We start from the raw sequence: 20,492 nt of genomic DNA, 5'->3' as shown, positions 1-20,492 counted from the left end.
AAGCCTTGTGGGAGGTATTTACAAAATCATAGCCAAGGTTCTAGCAAACAGATTGAAGGCTGTCCTGGATAAGGTTATTTCTCAGTCCCAAAGTGCTTTCATCAAGGGGAGGTAGATTCTAGATCCTATCTTGATTTCTAATGAATGCTTGGATAGTCGGTTGAGATCTGAGGAGCCAGGGGTTATTTGCAAAATGGATTTGGAAAAGGCTTATGATCACGTGAATTGTGATTTCTTGCTATATATGCTTAAGAGGTGCGGTTTTGTTGGGATTTGGTGCTCTTGGATAGAACATTGCATCTCCTCGGTACGGTTCTCAATTCTAATCAATGGTTCCCCTAATGGGTTCTTTAGCAGTTCCAGGGGTTTGAGACAAGGGGACCCCCTGTCTCCTCTGCTGTTTGTTTTTGTGATGGAAGCTTTGAGTAGGATGATTACGGCGGCAGTTAATGGGGGGTTATTAGAAGGGTTTCAGATCGGTAACATTACTCTCTCTCATCTCTTGTTTGCGGACGATATCTTGATTTTTTGTAATGCTAGTCCCACCCAGTTGCGTTATTTGCGGAGTTTATTTTTGCTGTTTGAAGCTGCTTCTGGGTTGAAGGTTAACTTGGCCAAGTCAGTGTTAATCCCAGTGGGGTGCAAGTGGACAGATTAGCCGGCATTCTAGGGTGTGGGGTTGACTCTTTGCCAGTAATGTATCTTGGTTTGCCGTTGGGGGCATCTTGTAAAGCTAAGCATATTTGGGATGGAGTTATTGAGAAGGTAGAATGGCGGTTGGCCAGTTGGAAAATGTTGTATTTGTCGAAGGGTGGAAGAGTCACGCTTATTAAGAGCACTCTCGCCAACTTGCCTACCTACTCTCTCTTCCTTATTCCGGTGAGTGTTGCTAAGCGGATTGAGAAGCTACAGCGGGATTTTCTATTGGGTGGCCTAGGCGAAGAGTTCAAGTACCACCTGGTGAAGTGGTCGAAGGTGTGCACTCCGATTAAGGAGGGTGGTTTGGGTATCAGGAATATTATGGTGTTTAACCGCGCACTGTTAGGGAAATGGTTGTGGCGCTATGGTTCAGAGAGGGATGCCGGGTGGAGGGCTGTTGTGGATGCGAAATTTGGAAGTTTTTGGGGTGGTTGGTGTTCCTTGGAGCCGGGAGGTTCTTTTGGGGTGGGGTTATGGAAGAACATTAGGAAAGGGTGGGACACCTTTAAAGGGTTTACACGGATAGAGGTAGGGGATGGGACTAGGGTTCGATTCTGGCATGATTTGTGGTGTGGTGATGCGGCTCTTAAGATAGCTTTTCCAGGCTTATTCAGTATTGCTAGCGCAAAAGATGCCCCAGTTGCGGCTCATTTGGAGGTGTTGGGTGGCTCTAACCAATGGAATGTTAGTTTCTCTAGATAGGCTCATGACTGGGAGGTGGATGTATTGGCCTCTTTCTTTCAGGTGTTACAAGCTGCTCGAGTGAATCGAGGGTGTGAAGATAGACTGTGGTGGAAATCTTCCAAAAAAGGTCATTTCAAGGTCAAGCTCCTTTACGCTTCCTTGGCTTGTTCGGAAGGGAGGGGTTTCCCTTGGAAGAGTGTGTGGCAAACTCAAGCTCCTCCAAGGGCGAGTTTCTTTGTGTGGACGGCGGCTTTGGGCAAAATCCTGACACTTGATAACCTCAGGAAACGACAAGTGATTGTGACAAATAGGTGTTATTTATGCAAGAGGAATGAGGAGACGGTGGATCATCTTCTCTTGCATTGTGAGGTTGCTTATGCTTTGTGGTGTGCTTTTTTTGGTCGGTTTGGATTGTCTTGGGTAATGCCGAGACAGGTTTCGATTTACTCGCCTGTTGGTGGTCTTCGGGGAGGAGGGGGAGTGCAGCGGTTTGGAAGATGGTGCCTACTTGCTTCTTTTGGTGTTTATGGAGGGAAAGAAACAATAGGTGCTTTGAGGATTTGAAGGGGACATTGGAAGATATCTTAGCTTCTTGCTTTCATACTTTGTAACTTTGGACCATTGCGCATGTCTTTCCGGTGTCGATTAGTTATAATGATTTTCTTGCTCGTTTTTCCCCTTCTAGCTAAGTGATCCTGTTGTGTACTCCCAGTGTACTCCGGGGCACCTTTACGCTTCTTAATAAAACTTTTTATTATTTATCAAAAAAAAAAATATTTGGCCATGAAGAACGATGACTGACAAAAAGGACTGTTCAGGTTACTGATGCACTAGGGAAAAACGAAAGAGTTGCTTGAAGGAGTGAAAAAAATAAACGATATAGTGGCGTCCCACTAACTGAAAATGATGCCCACTTGCAAAAATCTGATTTGTGCAGCTAGCCTAAAATTGTTAGGCTAAGTGCTGTGTACCATTACATAAAGAAAATAGTTGCTTTAATGGATTAGAACAACTAAAATGGGTTCGTGTAGCTGAGACTTCAAACAGTTGGAATTTGACTATGTTGGCATGCAATGTTGAATTTATTTATGATATTTTTTGTTTGTATTTTTCACTTCCAATTCATCTCTTGGAACTCCAATTCAGCTTTTGAGAACTAGATAACATAGGATTGGAAATAAGCCATGCACCGGTTGTGTAAATGATATCTTGTATTACAACTCTTAGTTTGTGTATATTGAGACTGTTCTCAAATTGTCTCAAATGGAAAAATCGGTTTTAAAAGTTTTTTTTTTTAAAATTTTTTTTATTATTTTTTTTATAAGTAATAAGGATTTTATTAAAAACCTATCAAAAAAAAAAAATAAAGATTTTATTAAAAAGTGAAAGGCTCCCCTAAGTACACATGCAGTATACACAAGAAACACCTACAAAAACCCAAAGAAAACAGCAGAAACCACAAAACCTGAAAAGCCCTCAAACCTGACAAGCACACCAACTTCACAAAATGCAAAAGCCCTCCAACCTGAAACCCACATGAAGCACTCAATGCTACAGCACATAACCCTGTATACTAGGGTTGTTGATTGTTATTGGAAAGATATTGTGTTTGATTGTCTCAAATATTTGCTTCTTTTTATAACTTCTGTGATATTCTATCATCAAATTTGTAAAACTTTCACTTTAAGGGCAGTAGATCATGTCAGTGTTTGGATCTAAAAATCTTGGTGGTAGGTAATCCAAAGTCTATTAATCTGACTCTACTTACTGAATCAAATTTATAGTTATTTATTTTGGTCGTTGTGTTGATTGTATTATGGCTCTATTTTGTTTCACATGTCTGCATCTGACATTAATTATTTAGTGAAATGGACCGTCCATAATCTTTTTAGTTATTTTGTGGGAACAGACGCTTGTGATAAGCAAAATGCAGAAATTGTCTAAGGAGGGGTTACAGCGTACAGACAAGAGAATCGGTCTCATGAATGAAATATTGGCTGCCATGGACACTGTGAAGTATGATTTATTTTTAGTACAGTTTTTGTGACCTTTTGTGTGATATAGGCATTTTAATAATTTTGATTGTCTATGCTGAAATGGTACAGATGTTATGCATGGGAGAGTAGTTTCCAATCTAAAGTACAAAGTGTTCGGACTGATGAATTGTCTTGGTTCCGTAAAGCATCTCTACTAGGAGCGGTATGTCATATGACATGTTCAATAATTACTGTTTTTTTTTTACTATTACAATAATTAAAAAATGTATTAATATGTTCTTCTCCAGTCTTATCTTAGATACACTTTATGTATTATAGGTGATTGATTTATTTTTCTATTTAAGAAGAATAACTACTTGGCCACTTGGTAATTATAGAACTGTAGTCATTTCTTCCTGTTGCATGGACAAGTCACACATATTCTTGCCTAGCCCAAAAAAAAGTAAACAAATTGATTACATACATGCTCATGGTCACCTGGATTTCTTCTCCTACAATTTTGACACAGGTCAAGATTTGGGGGAAATATATATATATATATATATTTTTCCATTGGTACTGTTCACAGTACTGTAGCCATGGCTAGAGGTCCGACTCTGAAATCGATATGAAGGGCCTGAAAATTAAGCTTGAATGCCGACTAAATAAATCACCATTTTGTGTTGGCGTTGAGATGGAAGTCTTATCAAGCATTTGTGACCATTTTCCTGAATAGAAAAGAAAACAAAAAGAAAAAAAGAAGTGTAGGGTCCTTGTTTCATAACCAGAGCTGTTAATAGTGTGTAGTGCTTAGTTCAGATAATAACTGATCACTAACTATGACCTCCCCTTCTTTTTTTGGCAGTTTTTTCTTGTCTTTTAACATATGAATATTTTGTTATGTTTGACGAGACTGGTCCATCTGTTATGTACCCCTAATATTTGGGCTTGTGATTGGCAAGTTTTATGTTAACATGAGCTGTTAATTAGCTTTATAGTATTCTACTTGGGTTTTCTCTATGAATGATGTTAAAATCTTGGGACCATGTCCATGCTATCTTTTTCATTTTCCTAACTCTTTCCCTTGTTTTGCAGTGCAATGGATTTATACTAAATAGCATACCAGTTGTGGTTACTGTGATTTCATTTGGAATGTTCACTTTGCTTGGGGGTGATCTGACACCTGCGAGAGCATTTACTTCCCTTTCTCTGTTCGCAGTGCTTCGCTTCCCCTTATTCATGCTCCCTAATATAATAACTCAGGTTCTGTCTTCTTCACCTTGGTCACATATCTCACATACTACTCGAATATTTTTGTACGTTGCTTTCATGTGTAGGTAGGATAGATAATAATGGCCGTCATTTGTCTGCTTACGCATTTTCTGCTCCTTGTCCCTTAATCTGAGTAGTGACGTGTATTGCTCAAGTAATTTAATATTGTATTAGAGCCAAAGGTCGTGGATTAGAATTCAAGATCTTTGGCTCTAATACTATGTTAAATCACCACTTGGCCAAAAAGCTTAAGCTTATAAGAAGAGGCAAATTTAATCATTTAATCAAAATTTTAACACCCTCTTCTTTCTCCCTCTTTGCCCTAGCTTGCTTTTTCCCTCTTTCTCTCGTCTTCCCCTTTCTCTTCCCGACTTCTCTCTTTCTAGCTTCTTTCGCTCTCCTCTTTTAACTTCTTTCTCCTTTCTTTGACCTAATTTTACTCTGTGATTTTTGTGATTATTTTGTCCCGCATCAGAAGGAGATATGTGGCCTTGGCAGCTATCACCACCTCTTCTTCTACTATTTCAAATTCTTCTCTCTATCTTTCTCGCCACAACCACCCTCCCGGGCTTCTCCCAACCTATTTTCTTTCATTCTACTGCAAGTCTGCAACCCTCTATTTTGTCCTGTTTCTCCATTGAATATTCCTTTTAGAACCACTGTTGTTATTGCTATTGTGACATATCTTTTGCAACATCACCTTTTCTACTAAATGTAATCTTCAGCTTCTCTTCTATGACCAAGGATCACATGGAAATATTTTGGCCTCCACTATTTTGTGTCACTGCCATCAAATCTTGCTGATTTCCTTCCAACAATTTTCTAACAATTTTTCATCCTCTTGGACCTTTTGATTTTGCTAACCAATAATGCTGCTTCAAGGGAACCCCTCCTACCACTTAATTGTCTCAATATCACTAAAGCCCTGCATCCCAATGAGGCGGCAGTGAGATATCCCTTTTGGTTGTCATTTACAATAAGGATCTATTTATCTGTTTAGCTCTATATAAACAAGGGCATTGTATTCATATCCTATATACTGCCTTTTAGCCATCTAAATAAGGAAGCTTGTGGGAGAGGCAAGTTTGACTTAACTATTATATGTTTTCACTAGATTTTAATTGTAATTTGGTGGATGGAATTTCAAATATAAGAATTTCATATGACTTACACTATCCTACACTTCAATTAAAAATTCTTATATATCATATATTTCGACATAGCATTTTACCAATGAGTCCAGCTCAAGTGGCATCTTCTCCCTATTAGAAAAGGGTGGAGAGCGTGGTTGCAGGTTAAAGACCCACTAGGAATTTGTATAACTTTCCATAAAAAAAGTGCGTTAAATAAACATATGGAAGTTGCTTCTTCAGCAATTTACTTAAACTGCTCTTGATCCTTTTTTGTTTTCTTTTTTCTAGTTAGGCGTTTCTCCTGTATACTTCCTGTGTATATGAGTTGCGCCTTTGCGCTTTTTTAATACATTTGCGTTTACTTATTAAAAGAAAAACGACTTACTTAAACTGGTTGTGTTGTTTTTCCTACTTATAATGCTGCCTTGGTTTGGCAGATGATTAATACCAATGTATTGTTTCCTTGCTTCTAATGCTGCCTTAGTTTGGCAGGTGGTTAATGCAAATGTATCCTTAAAGCGACTTGAGGAGCTACTCTTAGCTGAAGAAAGAATTCTTCTACCAAACCCACCTCTTGATCCAGGACTACCAGCTATCTCAATCAAGAATGGATACTTTTCTTGGGATTCTAAGGTCTATTTTTTAATGTAATTGCTTTTATCTGTTATTGTTCATGCATACATTCTCACACATAAGCACACCAATTTACTACCATGATATGTATGTTTCTGATTTATCCTCGAAGTCTATTTCTCTCTTATGATTCTCAGTTGGTTTTATTTTTTATGGACCTTTGAAATAATTCATGCTACTATAATGATTGCATTTAAGAAAAACTGGTACTCAGATGTTCAACTTCCTTTTTTTCCTTGAGCTCCCAGGTTAAAAGAATATTTTGAATCCTTTCAGCAAAATGGTGGGTAGTTATTTCTAGATGGACACTTCAAAATGTTCCCAATTAGAGAATGTTATAACATGAAATAAGTAGGGTAAAAAGCGTGCTTTCTGATAGCACTATGGTACAAGGACAAATCCCATGTTAATCGTTTTTGTGCATTTGTGCTAATACCATTTGTTTTCTTGATAGTTGCTTGCTTGTATGATAGCTCTATGTTGTCTTGTACTTGGTGAGAATTTGAGTACTGGAAGCTTTCTAGGGTTGCTTCTTTTTCCTGAAAACTTGCAGCCCTTGAGTTTTTTAATTTTTATTTTTTCCTCAGGCAGAGACGCCCACATTGTCAAATATCAATTTGGATATACCTGTTGGTAGCTTAGTTGCAATTGTTGGCAGTACTGGAGAAGGGAAGACATCACTTGTTTCTGCAATGCTTGGGGAGCTTCCTCCAGTCTTAGATACCAGTGTTGTTATGAGAGGAGCAGTTGCCTATGTTCCACAAGTTTCATGGATTTTCAATGCAACTGTAAGTTGCAGAAAGCTTATATTTTATAGTATAGTCTAAAATAAATATATGAAATTGCAAAACTTAATTAGCTTCCTGTCAATCTTACAAACCTTTCTATTGATAATTCTGTTTATTGCTTAAACTAAAATGCTTAGGGCTGCTTTGATGGATAAGTTTGGCTCAAGTGGTCTTTCTTGTTATTGTTTGAATTTGGTGACCTTCATAGTTTTTTCTTTTTAACTTCACAGGTGCGTGATAACATTTTATTTGGATCTGCTTTTCAATCAGCAAGATACCAGAAGGCAATTGATGTGACTGCATTGCGGCATGACCTTGACCTACTACCTGTAAGGGTTTCACAATGTCCTATAATGGAAGTGCATTTTAAGGAGTTTCTCATACAGTCACATATTATTTAACTGTTGTAACCTGTCTTGCTTAATAAATAGGGAGGTGATCTTACTGAGATTGGTGAGAGAGGGGTCAATATTAGTGGTGGGCAAAAACAAAGAGTGTCTATGGCCAGAGCTGTGTACTCTAATTCTGACGTATACATTTTTGATGACCCCTTAAGCGCTCTGGATGCTCATGTGGCTCGACAGGTAACTGTTCATGTTAGGCAATTTTAATCTACTTAAAGACTTATGGTTCCATGTTGCTTCTACATTGTACTTCAAACTATATGTGATACAATATAATCTATGGTCATTTTAAAATTGCGTGGAGCCTTATAATTTCATCTAAAAAGGTTTAGGCCTGGTTTGCAGTAATCAGGATTATAGATTGTATTTCTAAAATCTTCCTCTGGATTATATTTTAGATTGAACTGAACTACTTCAACATTGAATAGAAGAGTTGATGCACACATACACACATTTCAAAATTCTGTCTTCCTCTTTAATTATGTCTATATATATATGCAAATTTGAGTGCCACTAAGTAAGCACTATTAAGTGAATGCCTATAGTGCTGAGGTGAGTAGAAGGAGGGGTTATTTTTGGAGAAGGTTTTGGGACTTAAATATGGGGATGTCTGGGTCAGAATAGTGCGTGGGGAAAAGTATTTTGGCTTTAGTACATAATAGGAAGTAGAATAGTTTGTTTTTGGTCATGATGTGTGTTATGGAAACTTTCCACCTTCAAGGAGACATTCGAGAATTATTTAGGTTAGTAGAAGGCAAGCATGTGTCTCATATTCTTTTTTCTGATAAATAATGTATATTCAATGAAAGCGCTGATGGGGGTAATCTAAGTACACAAGAAGCATACAATAAAACTCCTAACCTTTAGAAATTTTTTTTGATAAGTAAAGATATATAGATAAGAGCGCAGAGGGGCGCAACCCTAGTACACCAAGAGTATACAAGAGAGCGACTAAGAAGGAGAGAAAGAAGAAGAGAACATAAAAAGAAAATCTTGGAAGCTGATTACTATAGGCGCTAGCCAACCAGCAGTCCAAGAGAAAAGAGTGTACAAGAAAAAATGAATAAGGTCCTCTATATTCCTAGACGAGTCCTCAAAACATTTAGCATTTCTCTTGTTCCAAATGCTCCACATAAGGCATAGAGAAACCATCTTCCATACAACGGCGCTGCTGGTTTTACCACCCGACCACCAAGAAGCAAACAACTCCTTAGCGTTACCCGGCATAACCCAACACAAACCAAACCGAACGAAAATGGTATTCCACATGGTGCGCGCCGCCCCACAGTGAAGAAAGAGATGATCAACAGACTCCCCATCTGATTCACACATGCAAGGATCTGATTCATTTCCTAACCTTTAGAAAATTACTTATAAAAGAAAGAACATAAAGCTAAAAACTTAGAAAAAGTATGCCATGCCACTCTCCATGTATATAGGGTTTGTAGCATCAACTTCTTCAAATCGAGCAAACCATTCTCACACTCGTCAAAGCTTCGTGTATTCCGCTCTCGCCAAAGACACAACATCAAACACAATGGAGCCATCCTCCATATGTGCAATGCAAGACGATTTTCCAACTGTCCCCTCTAACTTCCCAACAACTTGCTCACCCTGCGAGGCATAACCTAAGCAACACCAAAAAGCTTCTTCAAGTTGAAGAAGCACATTTCACATCTCTATTGCAACCTCACCATGAAGGAATAAATGGTCGATAGACTCTCCACAATTTTTACACATACAACACCACTCCAGCACAATAATATTCCTCTTATGTAAATGAGCCAAAGTTAAGATTTTTCCTAGAATTGCCATCCACACAAAGAGTGCCACTCTCGGGGGAGCCTTAACTTTCCAAATATTCTTGCAAGGAAAAGTGGACCATACAAGATTAGACAATACTTGATAGTAAGACTTCCTTTTTGATGGAACCGAACAAATTGTATCATCACCTCCATACCTAACTTTTTGGGAGTACAACAGCTCAAAGAATTGAGAGACCACATCCACCTTCCAATCATGCATTAGTTGAATAAACAAAATATTCCAATGAATGTTACTATTTTGGAACTGGATATTCTCCTCCACCCATGCATTCTTACCACATGCAATAGTGAACAACTCTGGGAAAAAGGACCTTCAAAGGTAGTTCCCCACACCACACATCATGCCAAAAGCAACACTATAGAACCATCTCCAACCTCATAACGCACATGATGCGCAAAACCTTCCCACCCCCTCCTTACACATTTCCACACTCCCACTCCATAGGCCCCCCCTACCTCCTTGGAACACCAATCACCCCTCATACTATCATATCTAATGTCCACTAACATCCTAGACAAAGCATCCCTTTCTGTAGCAAACCTCCACAACTACTTACCCAACAAGGCACGACTTTGCGCATCGGGAATCTTGAGTAACTGGCCAAGCCGCTAAAGTAGCTCAGCGGTCATAAATCCTGTCAGCAAAATAGGTCCTATAGAAAGTCCCTCTATTCCCAATCTCCAGAAAAAAATAATTAAATTGATCCGTTTATAATCCACCACATTAATGGATCTGCCAATTGGAATGATAATATAAGTGCATAAGTTATACTTATCAGAAAAAATATATATAATTGCATAAGTTATTAGGAGTTCTGTGGTAAATATAAATAGAGTATCCCACCTAATTATCTTATTTCCTTTATGAGTGTGTTAGTATTTAGCAAACTATATATTCCATTAGGTCAGGTATTTGGTGTATCATATATATAAAAAAAAAAAAAAAAAGTTTTGGTTTCTATCATAATTGGACTGTAGATATATCGATCTCTCTTTCCCTGCCCAAGCAACTATAGGATCTACTTTTATCAATGGATATACATACATACATACATACATACAGACACACACACACACACACGCACGCGCGCGCGCGCGCACACACACACGTGTGTATGTATGTACTATGCATGTATTTTTTTTTATTGTAATTTAAAATTTATCTTGGTATTTTTTTTTTTGATAAATAAGTGTTCATTAAAAAGCGTAGAGGGGTGCAACCTTAGTACACAGAAAGTATACAAAAACACACACCCCTTTAAAGATAAAAAGAAGAACACAATTCCACAAATTGATGCGTAGTAGAAGCTTGAGGAATGTTCAAGGCTCCCGCCCAAAGGAAAAACAATTTGAGAAATCTATTGCTAAGCTCCACCGTTGTCATTTCCTTATCTTCAAAACATCGAGCATTCCTCTCCCTCCAAATAGTCCACATAAGGCACAAAGGAGCCATTCTCCACACCTCTATCACCATTTTATTACCTCTTTGGCCTTTCCAGCAATCTAGGAGGTCAATAACCCTACCATGCATGACCCAGTTCACATCAAAAAGGGAAAAAAGAACACTCCAAAGAGCACGTGCCACATCACAATGGATGCATGTATTTATGTATGTGTATATCTAAACTCACACACACATGTTTGTAATATGACTTTGGTACTGATTGGATGAGCATGTATTTGTTATGTATTTTCTTTTGTTTTTTTCTTGATATATTTATTTTGCTCATCTCTGGTATGTTGTGTATATCTTGTAATTTTTTTTTTTTTTTTTTTCGCTTCCTTTTATTTTTCTGGACATTTGAAAATATTTGGCTTTTGAAATTTTTTAGTTGAACTGTTCTTTCATTTTATTTTATAGTGTTCTAACTTGCATTGATAATAATCTTCAGGTTTTCGATAAATGCATTAAGGGAGAACTAAGAGGAAGGACCAGAGTCCTTGTCACAAATCAGTTGCATTTTCTGTCACAGGTTGATAGAATCATTTTGGTCCATGAAGGGATGGTGAAAGAAGAGGGAACATTTGAGGAGCTCTCTGTTAACGGCATACTGTTCCAAAAGCTAATGGAAAATGCGGGAAAGATGGAAGAATATGTGGAAGAAAAGGAAGAGGGTGATAACATTGATGATAAGACCTCCGCAAAACCTGTCGCCAATGGGTTGGTGAATGATTTTCCAAAGAATGCAAACGATACAAATAAACCAAAGGAAGGAAAATCTGTCCTTATCAAGCAGGAAGAACGGGAGACAGGTGTTGTTAGTTGGAATGTCTTGATGAGGTAACAAAATGTCGCCTTCATTTCTACTCTTTAGTTATAGAACTTCATGTGTAATTCTTAATTTTTATAAAAATAAAAGTCAAATTTGGTCTGAGCATCGTAAAAGAAATGGACAAAATATATAATTTTACATTGGATATGTATTCTGTCTTGACCCTCGAGCATCCTTACAGATAATTAGAGATGATTTTAGGGTTGCATTTCCCTTAAAACAAGACAAACTGTAGCAAATATAGTTTTTTTATATAATAATTTTGGAAAGGAATTTTGATTCCAACTGTGGACTTAATGCTTGTCTCATTCAGAAGTGACAGCTGAAAGATGGTTGCAAAGTGTCTCTTTATTTATAAGTTTTTATCCTTTAAATCTGAACAGCATGCAAGTTACCTTTTCTGATAGGGCTTTTCCTTCCATACTCAGATTGCATTGAATCTTTCATCCCTTAAAAAGTTATCCTTCCAACGGCTAATATCCTAAATTATTCAATCTAGTTAATATGGGTATGTCCAAAAACATAGTATAAAAATGCAATCATCGGGAAGGGTCCATGATCTTTTAAGGAACCTCTGTCAAGGGGAAATCCCATATGAATTGGAAGCTAAAAATGATTTAGATAGAGTTTGAGAGACAAATTGAAGAAAATAGAGAGTTAAAGAGAAAATGGGAAATGTAAGATGATTGAGATCAAGATATTGAAAAGAAAAAGAAAAAGAAAACAAGAATGATGGAGAATAAAGGTTGTATATCTTTCAGGATTGATTTGAATGTGTTTAATTATTGTAAAACATAATCTGAATGTCTGTTTTGACATTGACAATTTAGCTAATCCCAAATTTAGGTATGATGACTTTCAGCTAATCCTGTTCATAATGGCTCTTGTTTCTTTTTATTTTTACTTCTTTTGATTGCTGATTTTATTGAATTTTGTGGGCACAGGTATAAGGATGCATTAGGAGGCCTATGGGTGGTTGGTATACTCTTTTTATGCTATGTGATGAGTGAAGTTCTACGAGTTTCAAGTAGCACTTGGTTAAGCCATTGGACTGATCAAGGCACTTCGATTAAATACAGTGCTGGTTACTACAATCTGATATATGCAGCTCTATCATCTGGTCAGGTATGAGTACAGTTAAACGATAATTGGCTGAAAGTTTTTATTGTAAACTTTCCTATTTATTCATCTGCGCACAAGCTCCCCTCCCTCCTGGTTGCTTAGGTGCTGTATTTCCTGCTATTTTGAGAAGTTGGATGTATAATGCATATTATAATTAGTGTGTGATTTGCTGGGAAAATCTTAACTTTAAATCTCTTTGCACACCATACCTATCTGGTTTCAGGTTTTGGTCACGTTGGTAAACTCTTATTGGTTGATCACTTCAAGTCTTAATGCTGCCAGAAGGTTGCATGAGGCCATGCTTAAGGCCATACTAAGAGCTCCAATGGTCTTCTTCCACACCAATCCACTTGGACGGATCATCAACAGATTTGCAAAGGATCTAGGGGACATTGATCGGAGTGTTGCTCCATTTGTAAATATGTTTCTTGGCCAAGTATCACAGCTTCTTTCTACTTTCATCTTGATAGGAATTGTGAGCACAATGTCTTTATGGGCCATAATGCCACTTTTGGTTTTGTTTTATGCGGCCTACCTATACTATCAGGTATGTCAAAGCTTATCTTCCTGTTCTTCATGCCCTTCATTTTTATGGGAATCAAAAGTTGTATTAATTAATATATGGAGCTATAGATCAGATTCATGTTGCATAAATTAAGAAAATTTTACTGAAGTCCAAGGAAAGTTTTTTATTGGCTACAGAAAATAATGACTGGCGCAAATGTTTCTTCGATTCTATCTTTTAGAAAAGTTTCTTTATCTTAAATGTAAGTGGGGGTAAAGGTGAATTTGACCCACGCTCTATTCACTTTTCCTGTATTTCATTCAGATGAACTCAACAATACCAATCAAATTTGGTTGGTGGTGGAGAACCTTTTTCTCGCATTCTGCTCCATATTTGGTCACATCAATACTTTCTCATTCCCTCAGTTAACTTCTTTGAAGCTTTCCTTGTGTCATTGTAAGTCCAACATGTGGCAATCACTTTGTGTTGCTGGTTCAGCCATTGGTTTTCCGTTGCACATGACGAACCCATCTCAGCTGATGTTCTCTAATGTTGCCTTTATTTTGGTGCTGTATCTCAGTCATCTTACATTTCCCATTGTTTCACTGTAAAGTGCATATACCATAGCTATAAGTTATTCTTTTTGGGGAAAATACAATTACCGCCCATGAACTACCAGGCCATTTGCAAATAGCCACCGAACTACTATTTGTGACATGTGGCTCCCTCAAACTATCATTTCTTTCCAATTTGCACCCTCCATTAGTGTTTGAAGTTAAAAATGGATTGATATTTGCGCATGTGACTTGCACATGCAGATTTTTTACTTAAAAGGTCCATTTTACCCTTCAACCAAAGAAAACATAGTAAAAAAAAGGTTGACCCTCTCCCTCTCTCTCTCTCTCTGGTCTAAATTTTTATTATATATGTTGTTACTTGGATGTCAAATGCAACATTGTAACTCCTAAAACCGTACTATTTTGGGTATTTTAAATAAATTTATCACATGATGACATTTTCAATGCATTTTAACGGCAAATGTTAACAGTGAGTGCCAACTGCAAGAAAATGGTGTGAGGGGTCAATGTCAAAATAGTACTTTGGGAAGTGGGTGGGGTGTAAGTGAAAATGGGGTGTTAATTCCAAGACGGTGTATGTTTATTACCCCCCCTCCCCTTATTATTATTATTATTATTTTTTATTTTTTTTTATTTTTATGGATAAATCAATTTGTAGTTATTGAAATCTTTTTATTTCATAGTTGGCACAAACACTTATTTTAGTGATTTTGTAATTTTCCAAAAGTTCGTATTAAGTTGGACTCTCTCTCTCTCTCCTTTGATCAAAACTGTAAGAGTGGGCTAGAGAATGTGAGGCAGAAATCCCCCTCCACAAATCCCTACCTTCCCATGGTGGAGTCCATAACTCTTCCCCTTCTCCCCCTCTCTCTCCCCCATTGAGGGAGAGGAACCACTTGGCTAGAAAAACTGGTGGTAATTTGGAGTCCCTCGCAAACCTTGATAAATTGGATTAGATTTCTGAGTCCTTGGCTCTTGATACATATTTCTACTGTTGAGCATTATTTTATTTTTATGGAGCATAATAGGTGTTTTTTAACATGAGCATCTTTTTGTTTCTTTAGAGCACAGCACGTGAAGTAAAGCGCTTAGACTCCATCAGCAGATCTCCTGTTTATGCACAATTTGGAGAAGCGCTGAATGGTCTATCAACCATTCGTGCATACAAAGCTTATGATCGGATGGCAGACATCAATGGAAAATCTGTGGACAACAATATTAGATTTACCCTTGTGAACATGAGTGGAAACCGCTGGCTCGGAATCCGTTTGGAAACATTGGGAGGCCTCATGATATGGTTTACAGCAACCTTTGCTGTTATGCAGAATGGGAGGGCCGAAAACCAGCAGGCATTTGCCTCCACCATGGGTCTTCTTCTTAGTTATGCTTTAAACATTACAAATCTGCTGACTGCTGTACTAAGACTTGCAAGTCTGGCTGAGAATAGTTTAAATGCAGTTGAGCGGGTTGGCACATATATAGACTTGCCTTCAGAAGCTCCACTTGTTATCGAGAGCAACCGGCCCCCTCCTGGATGGCCTTCATCAGGATCTATCAAGTTTGACGATGTTGTCCTCCGTTATAGGCCTGAACTTCCTCCTGTCCTGCATGGGTTATCTTTCACAATTTCTCCAACTGACAAGGTGGGAATTGTTGGAAGGACCGGGGCAGGGAAATCTAGCATGATCAATGCCTTATTTCGTATTGTAGAGCTGGAAAGAGGAAGGATCTTAATTGATGATTATGACATTGCAAAGTTTGGACTGAATGATCTACGTAAAGTTCTTGGAATCATACCACAGTCGCCAGTTCTCTTTTCAGGTTCACTCACCACAACATTTCTTTAAATTGGGATGACAGCTTAGTTGCAATTGGCTCTTCCACGTTTATTGACTTCACATGGTTTTCTGTTATTCTTATTTGGAATTGCACAAACAAAATGAAACTCATTAAGGAAGCTGGAGTTTCTCTTATTCTTATTCTTGGGCAATAAGGAAGCTTGAGTTTCTATGACTACACTCATTAAGTGACTTGGTGTGTGTTTAGTAAAGTTTTTGAAAAGGTGAAAATTGAGAAGTGTTTTTGGTGGGGGCCAGATTTGAAAAATGTTGTCTATGGGTCCATAGAAGAAAACTCGTTTGGTAAAATGAAAAGTCTTCTAAAAAGCAAAAGGGCTTCTTTCCTGGTTTGGCCTTGGTTTTAAGCTTCCAAAGAGGATGCTTCATACCTAACCATGGGCATTAATGGGTTTAAGTCCGACTCATTAATCAGCATACTTTTGGGCTATTTATATTTCATTTGTTTAAATTTACTCATTGTGTCATGGATTCCTCCAAGTTTCAACTGTACCATAGTTGAGATACGTATGACACAGTTATCAATTATAGGAGGCTATATTTTTATTTTACTTATAGGAGATAGGAGTCTATACTTTCCTAGTTGGTTGTTATAATTAATTACAATACATGAATGAAGTCTGCTTTATTCTAATCTTGAATTTAATTTCACTGCTTAGGGTCTGTGAGATTTAATCTTGATCCTTTCAATGAACACAATGAAGCTGACCTTTGGGAGGCATTGGAGAGGGCACATTTGAAAGATGTCATCAGGAGGAATTCTTTTGGTCTTGATGCTGAGGTGAATTTTAATTTTTCTTTGCTACATGATTTGGGTTGATGGATGAAACACTCTGCCGTAAGCAGTCAATTCTGAATGATTTAGTTGTTTGATAAGTTTAACCCCCTCCCCCTCCCTTTCCCAGCGATAGATTGTCTTATTATAGCATTTGATTGAAATAGCCTCAAATCTATTAGAGGCATTACTATAATTATCAACAGAAGTCCCTTATAATTATCAACAGCAGTCCATGTAATTGAGCCCCCCACGCTTACAACCATGACCTTACTTGTCTTTTTTAATATTTAAAGCAAAATGTAACTGTTAGATGAGAGTGATAATGACTTATTAATTAGATTTTGTTGTATTTTTTGTGACTCTGAACTGTTAGCAAAATGTCCCTTGTATTTTTTGTAATAATAACTTATTAATTAGATTCTTTTGGTCTGGATGCTGAGTAAATGCTCCTTCCTTTTTTTCTATTTTTTTTTTACTAGATGAATTGGGTTGATGGGTGAAATGCTCTACATCATAAAATTGTCCATTCTGGATGATTTTGTTGTTTGATAAGTTTATCCCCTCCCCACTCCCCTGCCAACAATAGGTTGTCTTTTGGTATTTTCATTTTCTCAAAATAGCCTTGAATCTGTTATGAGACATTGCTATAATTATGAACAGAAGTACCTTATGTTATTTTGCTTCTTAATAATTTCAAGTAAAATGGGACTGTTGACTGCTTGTATTCTGTGAAGGTTTCGGAAGCAGGGGAAAATTTCAGTGTTGGACAGAGGCAACTATTAAGTCTTGCTCGAGCACTGTTGCGGAGATCGAAAATACTGGTTCTTGATGAGGCTACTGCAGCTGTTGATGTTAGAACTGATGCTCTTATTCAGAAAACTATTCGAGAAGAATTTAAATCATGTACAATGCTTATTATTGCTCATCGACTTAATACCATAATCGACTGTGATAGGATCCTTCTGCTTGATGCTGGTCAGGTATGCCTTCAATGTTTAGGGCTTTTGCAGCTCTTTTGTTTTTTCTTCTTCTGTTGTTATGTTCTTTTTTGCTGCTTTTGTATAAGATGAATAACGTTTTTGTATGACAACTGCAAGTTTGAATGAGTTGTTAAACTTGAGAATCCAGACAGATTTTTAATTTCGTTTTCTTTTTTCTTGGTTGACATGAAATTTCTGTGGCTTTACCAGGTTCTAGAATATAATTCCCCAGAGGAATTGCTGTCAAATGAAGATAGTGCTTTCTCTAAGATGGTTCAAAGTACAGGGGCTGCAAATGCACAGTACTTACGCAGCTTAGTACTCGGAGGGGAAGGAGAAAACGAGTCGGTAAGAGGTGAGAACAAGCAGGTAGATGGACGGAGGAGATGGCTAGCCTCTTCCCGATGGGCTGCTGCTACCCAGTTTGCCCTTGCTGTTAGTCTAACCTCATCACAGAATGATCTTCAACGTCTGGAAATAGAAGATGAGAACAGTATCCTCAAGAAAACAAAGGATGCAGTAATAACCCTACGGGGAGTTTTGGAAGGAAAGCATGACAAAGTAATTGAAGAGTCGCTTGATCAATACCAGATCTCTAGAGATGGATGGTGGTCATCTCTTTACAAGATGGTTGAAGGTACAGTTGAATTCACTGGTTGCATCATCCTTTTACACATTTAACTCGATATCCATATTCATGAATCATGCACGTTTTTGTAATATCAATGCATTTTGTAGATTTGGATTTTATTTTAATGGAGTTTGATGGTCCTGCATGACTGGTAGATAAACTTGTTTCTAGATCCAGAACGGCAGGCAATATTTGTTGGTTACATAAATAGGGTGCCGATAATACTTGCCATCAGAATTTCTTGAACCTCCGCCAAGGAAAAAAAAACATCCGAATTTCTTGGAAACACCTTATACATTCTTATTCATATTAAATTTCCAGTTCATTCATGTTTTCATTGTTTAGCAAGTCTCAACTCCATCTAATATTTTTCTTTCCCTCATTTCCAGGCCTTGCTACGATGAGCCGGTTAGCTCGAAACAGGCTTCAACGATCGGAATATGATTTTGACGACAGAGCTATTGACTGGGATCATGTTCAAATGTAGGCACAATGTCTGTTTTAGTTAACAGGCTTCATAGCTTTCTCTGACGCAGACACATTCACACGCATTTGTGACTGCAACCACTGTATTTTTTTGTCAAGCATCTTCAAAAATCTCCAAAGGATGAAGAAGATGCATGGGAGAGAATTGCATGGCACAATAAGGCACACTATGTAAAATTTGCCCTTCAGTTCCTGACTTTATATACAGTATAGAAAGGTTGGATTGCCTTTTTCTATCATGTAATGTTGGACTGTAAAGGAAATTATTGAACTGATTTATTCAAAATGAGCCATGAACAGCTTTTTCTGCTTGTAACTGCAATGTTAAGTGCACAAATTATGAGCATGAGTGTATGTATACAATAAGCTAGTTTGCAAGAGGTAGCTCAATTGGTTGGGGACCACGTCTGGTCTTCAGTTTGAATCTTCCTCCACTCTTTCGTGTGGACATGTCAAAAAAAAAAAAAAAAAAAAAAAAAAAAGCAAGCTATTCTCATCAGGTGGTGGGCGACATGGATCAAATGCCATTATCATCTTGAATTCCAATTCCTTGGGTATCCAATTCCTTGGTACCCAATGGAGGATTGGATTTTTCCGTCATTTTGCACTAGTCAAAACTATGGAGTTGAAAATTAATCATGTTTGTTGAGTGGCCAATTGGTGTCTCATATGTAGGGTTGATAATTTTGACACAACCCGCGGATTGGACATGAACTTAACACAAAACTAACGGGTTAAGGATGAGAGATTTAACCATTTAAGTAAATGTGTCAAGTTACGACTAACCTTTATAGTTTTGTACGCATGTCTCGACACAATCCGAATACAATATGCAACATTTAAGATTGACAATTTTTGACACGAACCTAACAATAAATTAGCGAGTTATTGTTTCTAAGGGATAGCTCAATTGGCTGGAGATCAATCCTCATGAAGCGGAGGTCATTAATTCGAATTTTCCTTTATCCTCTTGTGTGGACATGTCAAAATAAAAATAAAAAATAGCGAGTTATTATTGAAGGTCTGATCCATTTAATTAAATAAGTCAGATTACTATAGACCTAGGGTTGTAATTGTAATCGAGTCGATCCGAGTCGAATTTTTGGATTTCAAGATTGACTCGTTTACAAAAATGCTTATTCGAACCGAACTATGAAATGTGTGTTCAAGTTCGAATCGTTTAAAATTGAGTTAAACTGAACGAGTTGTCAAACGGGCTGATTTATTTTTACGGCCTATATAGACCTATATAGTCGTATATACGAACAAATTGCTTTCCCTTATCAAATGAGGTGAGAAGGCAATTTCTCTGTCCTATTTTGTTCTGGACCTTTTCAAAAGAATCCCCACGGGTATCAAGCAGTCCCTTTCAGCCTGGTCTACAGTCTTTGCATGCAACACATGTAATCCCGAGTAGTGATATTTGGCCGGTGTTAAAATATTATAAAATATTATTAAAATAATATTTGCACAGTTAAAAAACATAAAATTTTATAATATTTGGCCTACCAGCGTGCTTCATGTATCCCTAATCCTAAATCTAGTGGTGGCGGTTCTACTTCTCACTGGGGAGTATCCCATTTGTGCACATTGAAGAAAGCATATTTCTTATAACCTCATGTTTAGCAGCACAAGAATACTCTTTTCTGCAACTATCCCTCATGGCTCACGTCTTTATTCTTATTCCAGGAAAATAAAGTTTTTCCTGATACTTGTACCTCGTGAAGATTTTTCTCAAGAATATTAGGCTGTGGTTTCTCAAGAAGATTTTTAATAATGACAAAAAAAAAAAAAAAATTAGAGTGCGGATGCAGCCAAATTAGTTGGGAGATAGCATTATTGTAGCAATCATGTTGTGGCTGATTTCT

The 20,492-nt window shown here is 37.5% G+C and overlaps 1 protein-coding gene across 2 annotated transcripts in view; it reads left to right on the top strand.

Annotated features, from left to right (window-relative positions):
- Positions 1-18,940, top strand: part of LOC132172117 (ABC transporter C family member 2-like) — a 41,432-nt gene extending 22,492 nt beyond the window's left edge. For both annotated transcript variants that reach the window (XM_059583567.1, XM_059583568.1), the window contains exons 14-28: positions 3,293-3,399; positions 3,489-3,582; positions 4,455-4,622; positions 6,257-6,397; positions 6,985-7,185; positions 7,416-7,514; positions 7,617-7,769; positions 11,308-11,696; positions 12,633-12,813; positions 13,034-13,357; positions 14,958-15,714; positions 16,409-16,530; positions 17,262-17,507; positions 17,718-18,144; positions 18,528-18,940. In XM_059583567.1, coding sequence (XP_059439550.1) covers positions 3,293-3,399; positions 3,489-3,582; positions 4,455-4,622; positions 6,257-6,397; positions 6,985-7,185; positions 7,416-7,514; positions 7,617-7,769; positions 11,308-11,696; positions 12,633-12,813; positions 13,034-13,357; positions 14,958-15,714; positions 16,409-16,530; positions 17,262-17,507; positions 17,718-18,144; positions 18,528-18,625 — 3,507 coding nt within the window. In that variant the 3' untranslated portion in view covers positions 18,626-18,940. The remainder of the gene's footprint in view (positions 1-3,292; positions 3,400-3,488; positions 3,583-4,454; positions 4,623-6,256; positions 6,398-6,984; positions 7,186-7,415; positions 7,515-7,616; positions 7,770-11,307; positions 11,697-12,632; positions 12,814-13,033; positions 13,358-14,957; positions 15,715-16,408; positions 16,531-17,261; positions 17,508-17,717; positions 18,145-18,527) is intronic.
- The last annotated feature ends 1,552 nt before the right edge of the window (positions 18,941-20,492 follow it).

This window comes from Corylus avellana, chromosome ca2, assembly GCF_901000735.1.
Source record: "Corylus avellana chromosome ca2, CavTom2PMs-1.0".
Classification (NCBI taxonomy): domain Eukaryota; kingdom Viridiplantae; phylum Streptophyta; class Magnoliopsida; order Fagales; family Betulaceae; genus Corylus; species Corylus avellana.
This window is presented reverse-complemented; position numbering and strand designations above follow the sequence as displayed.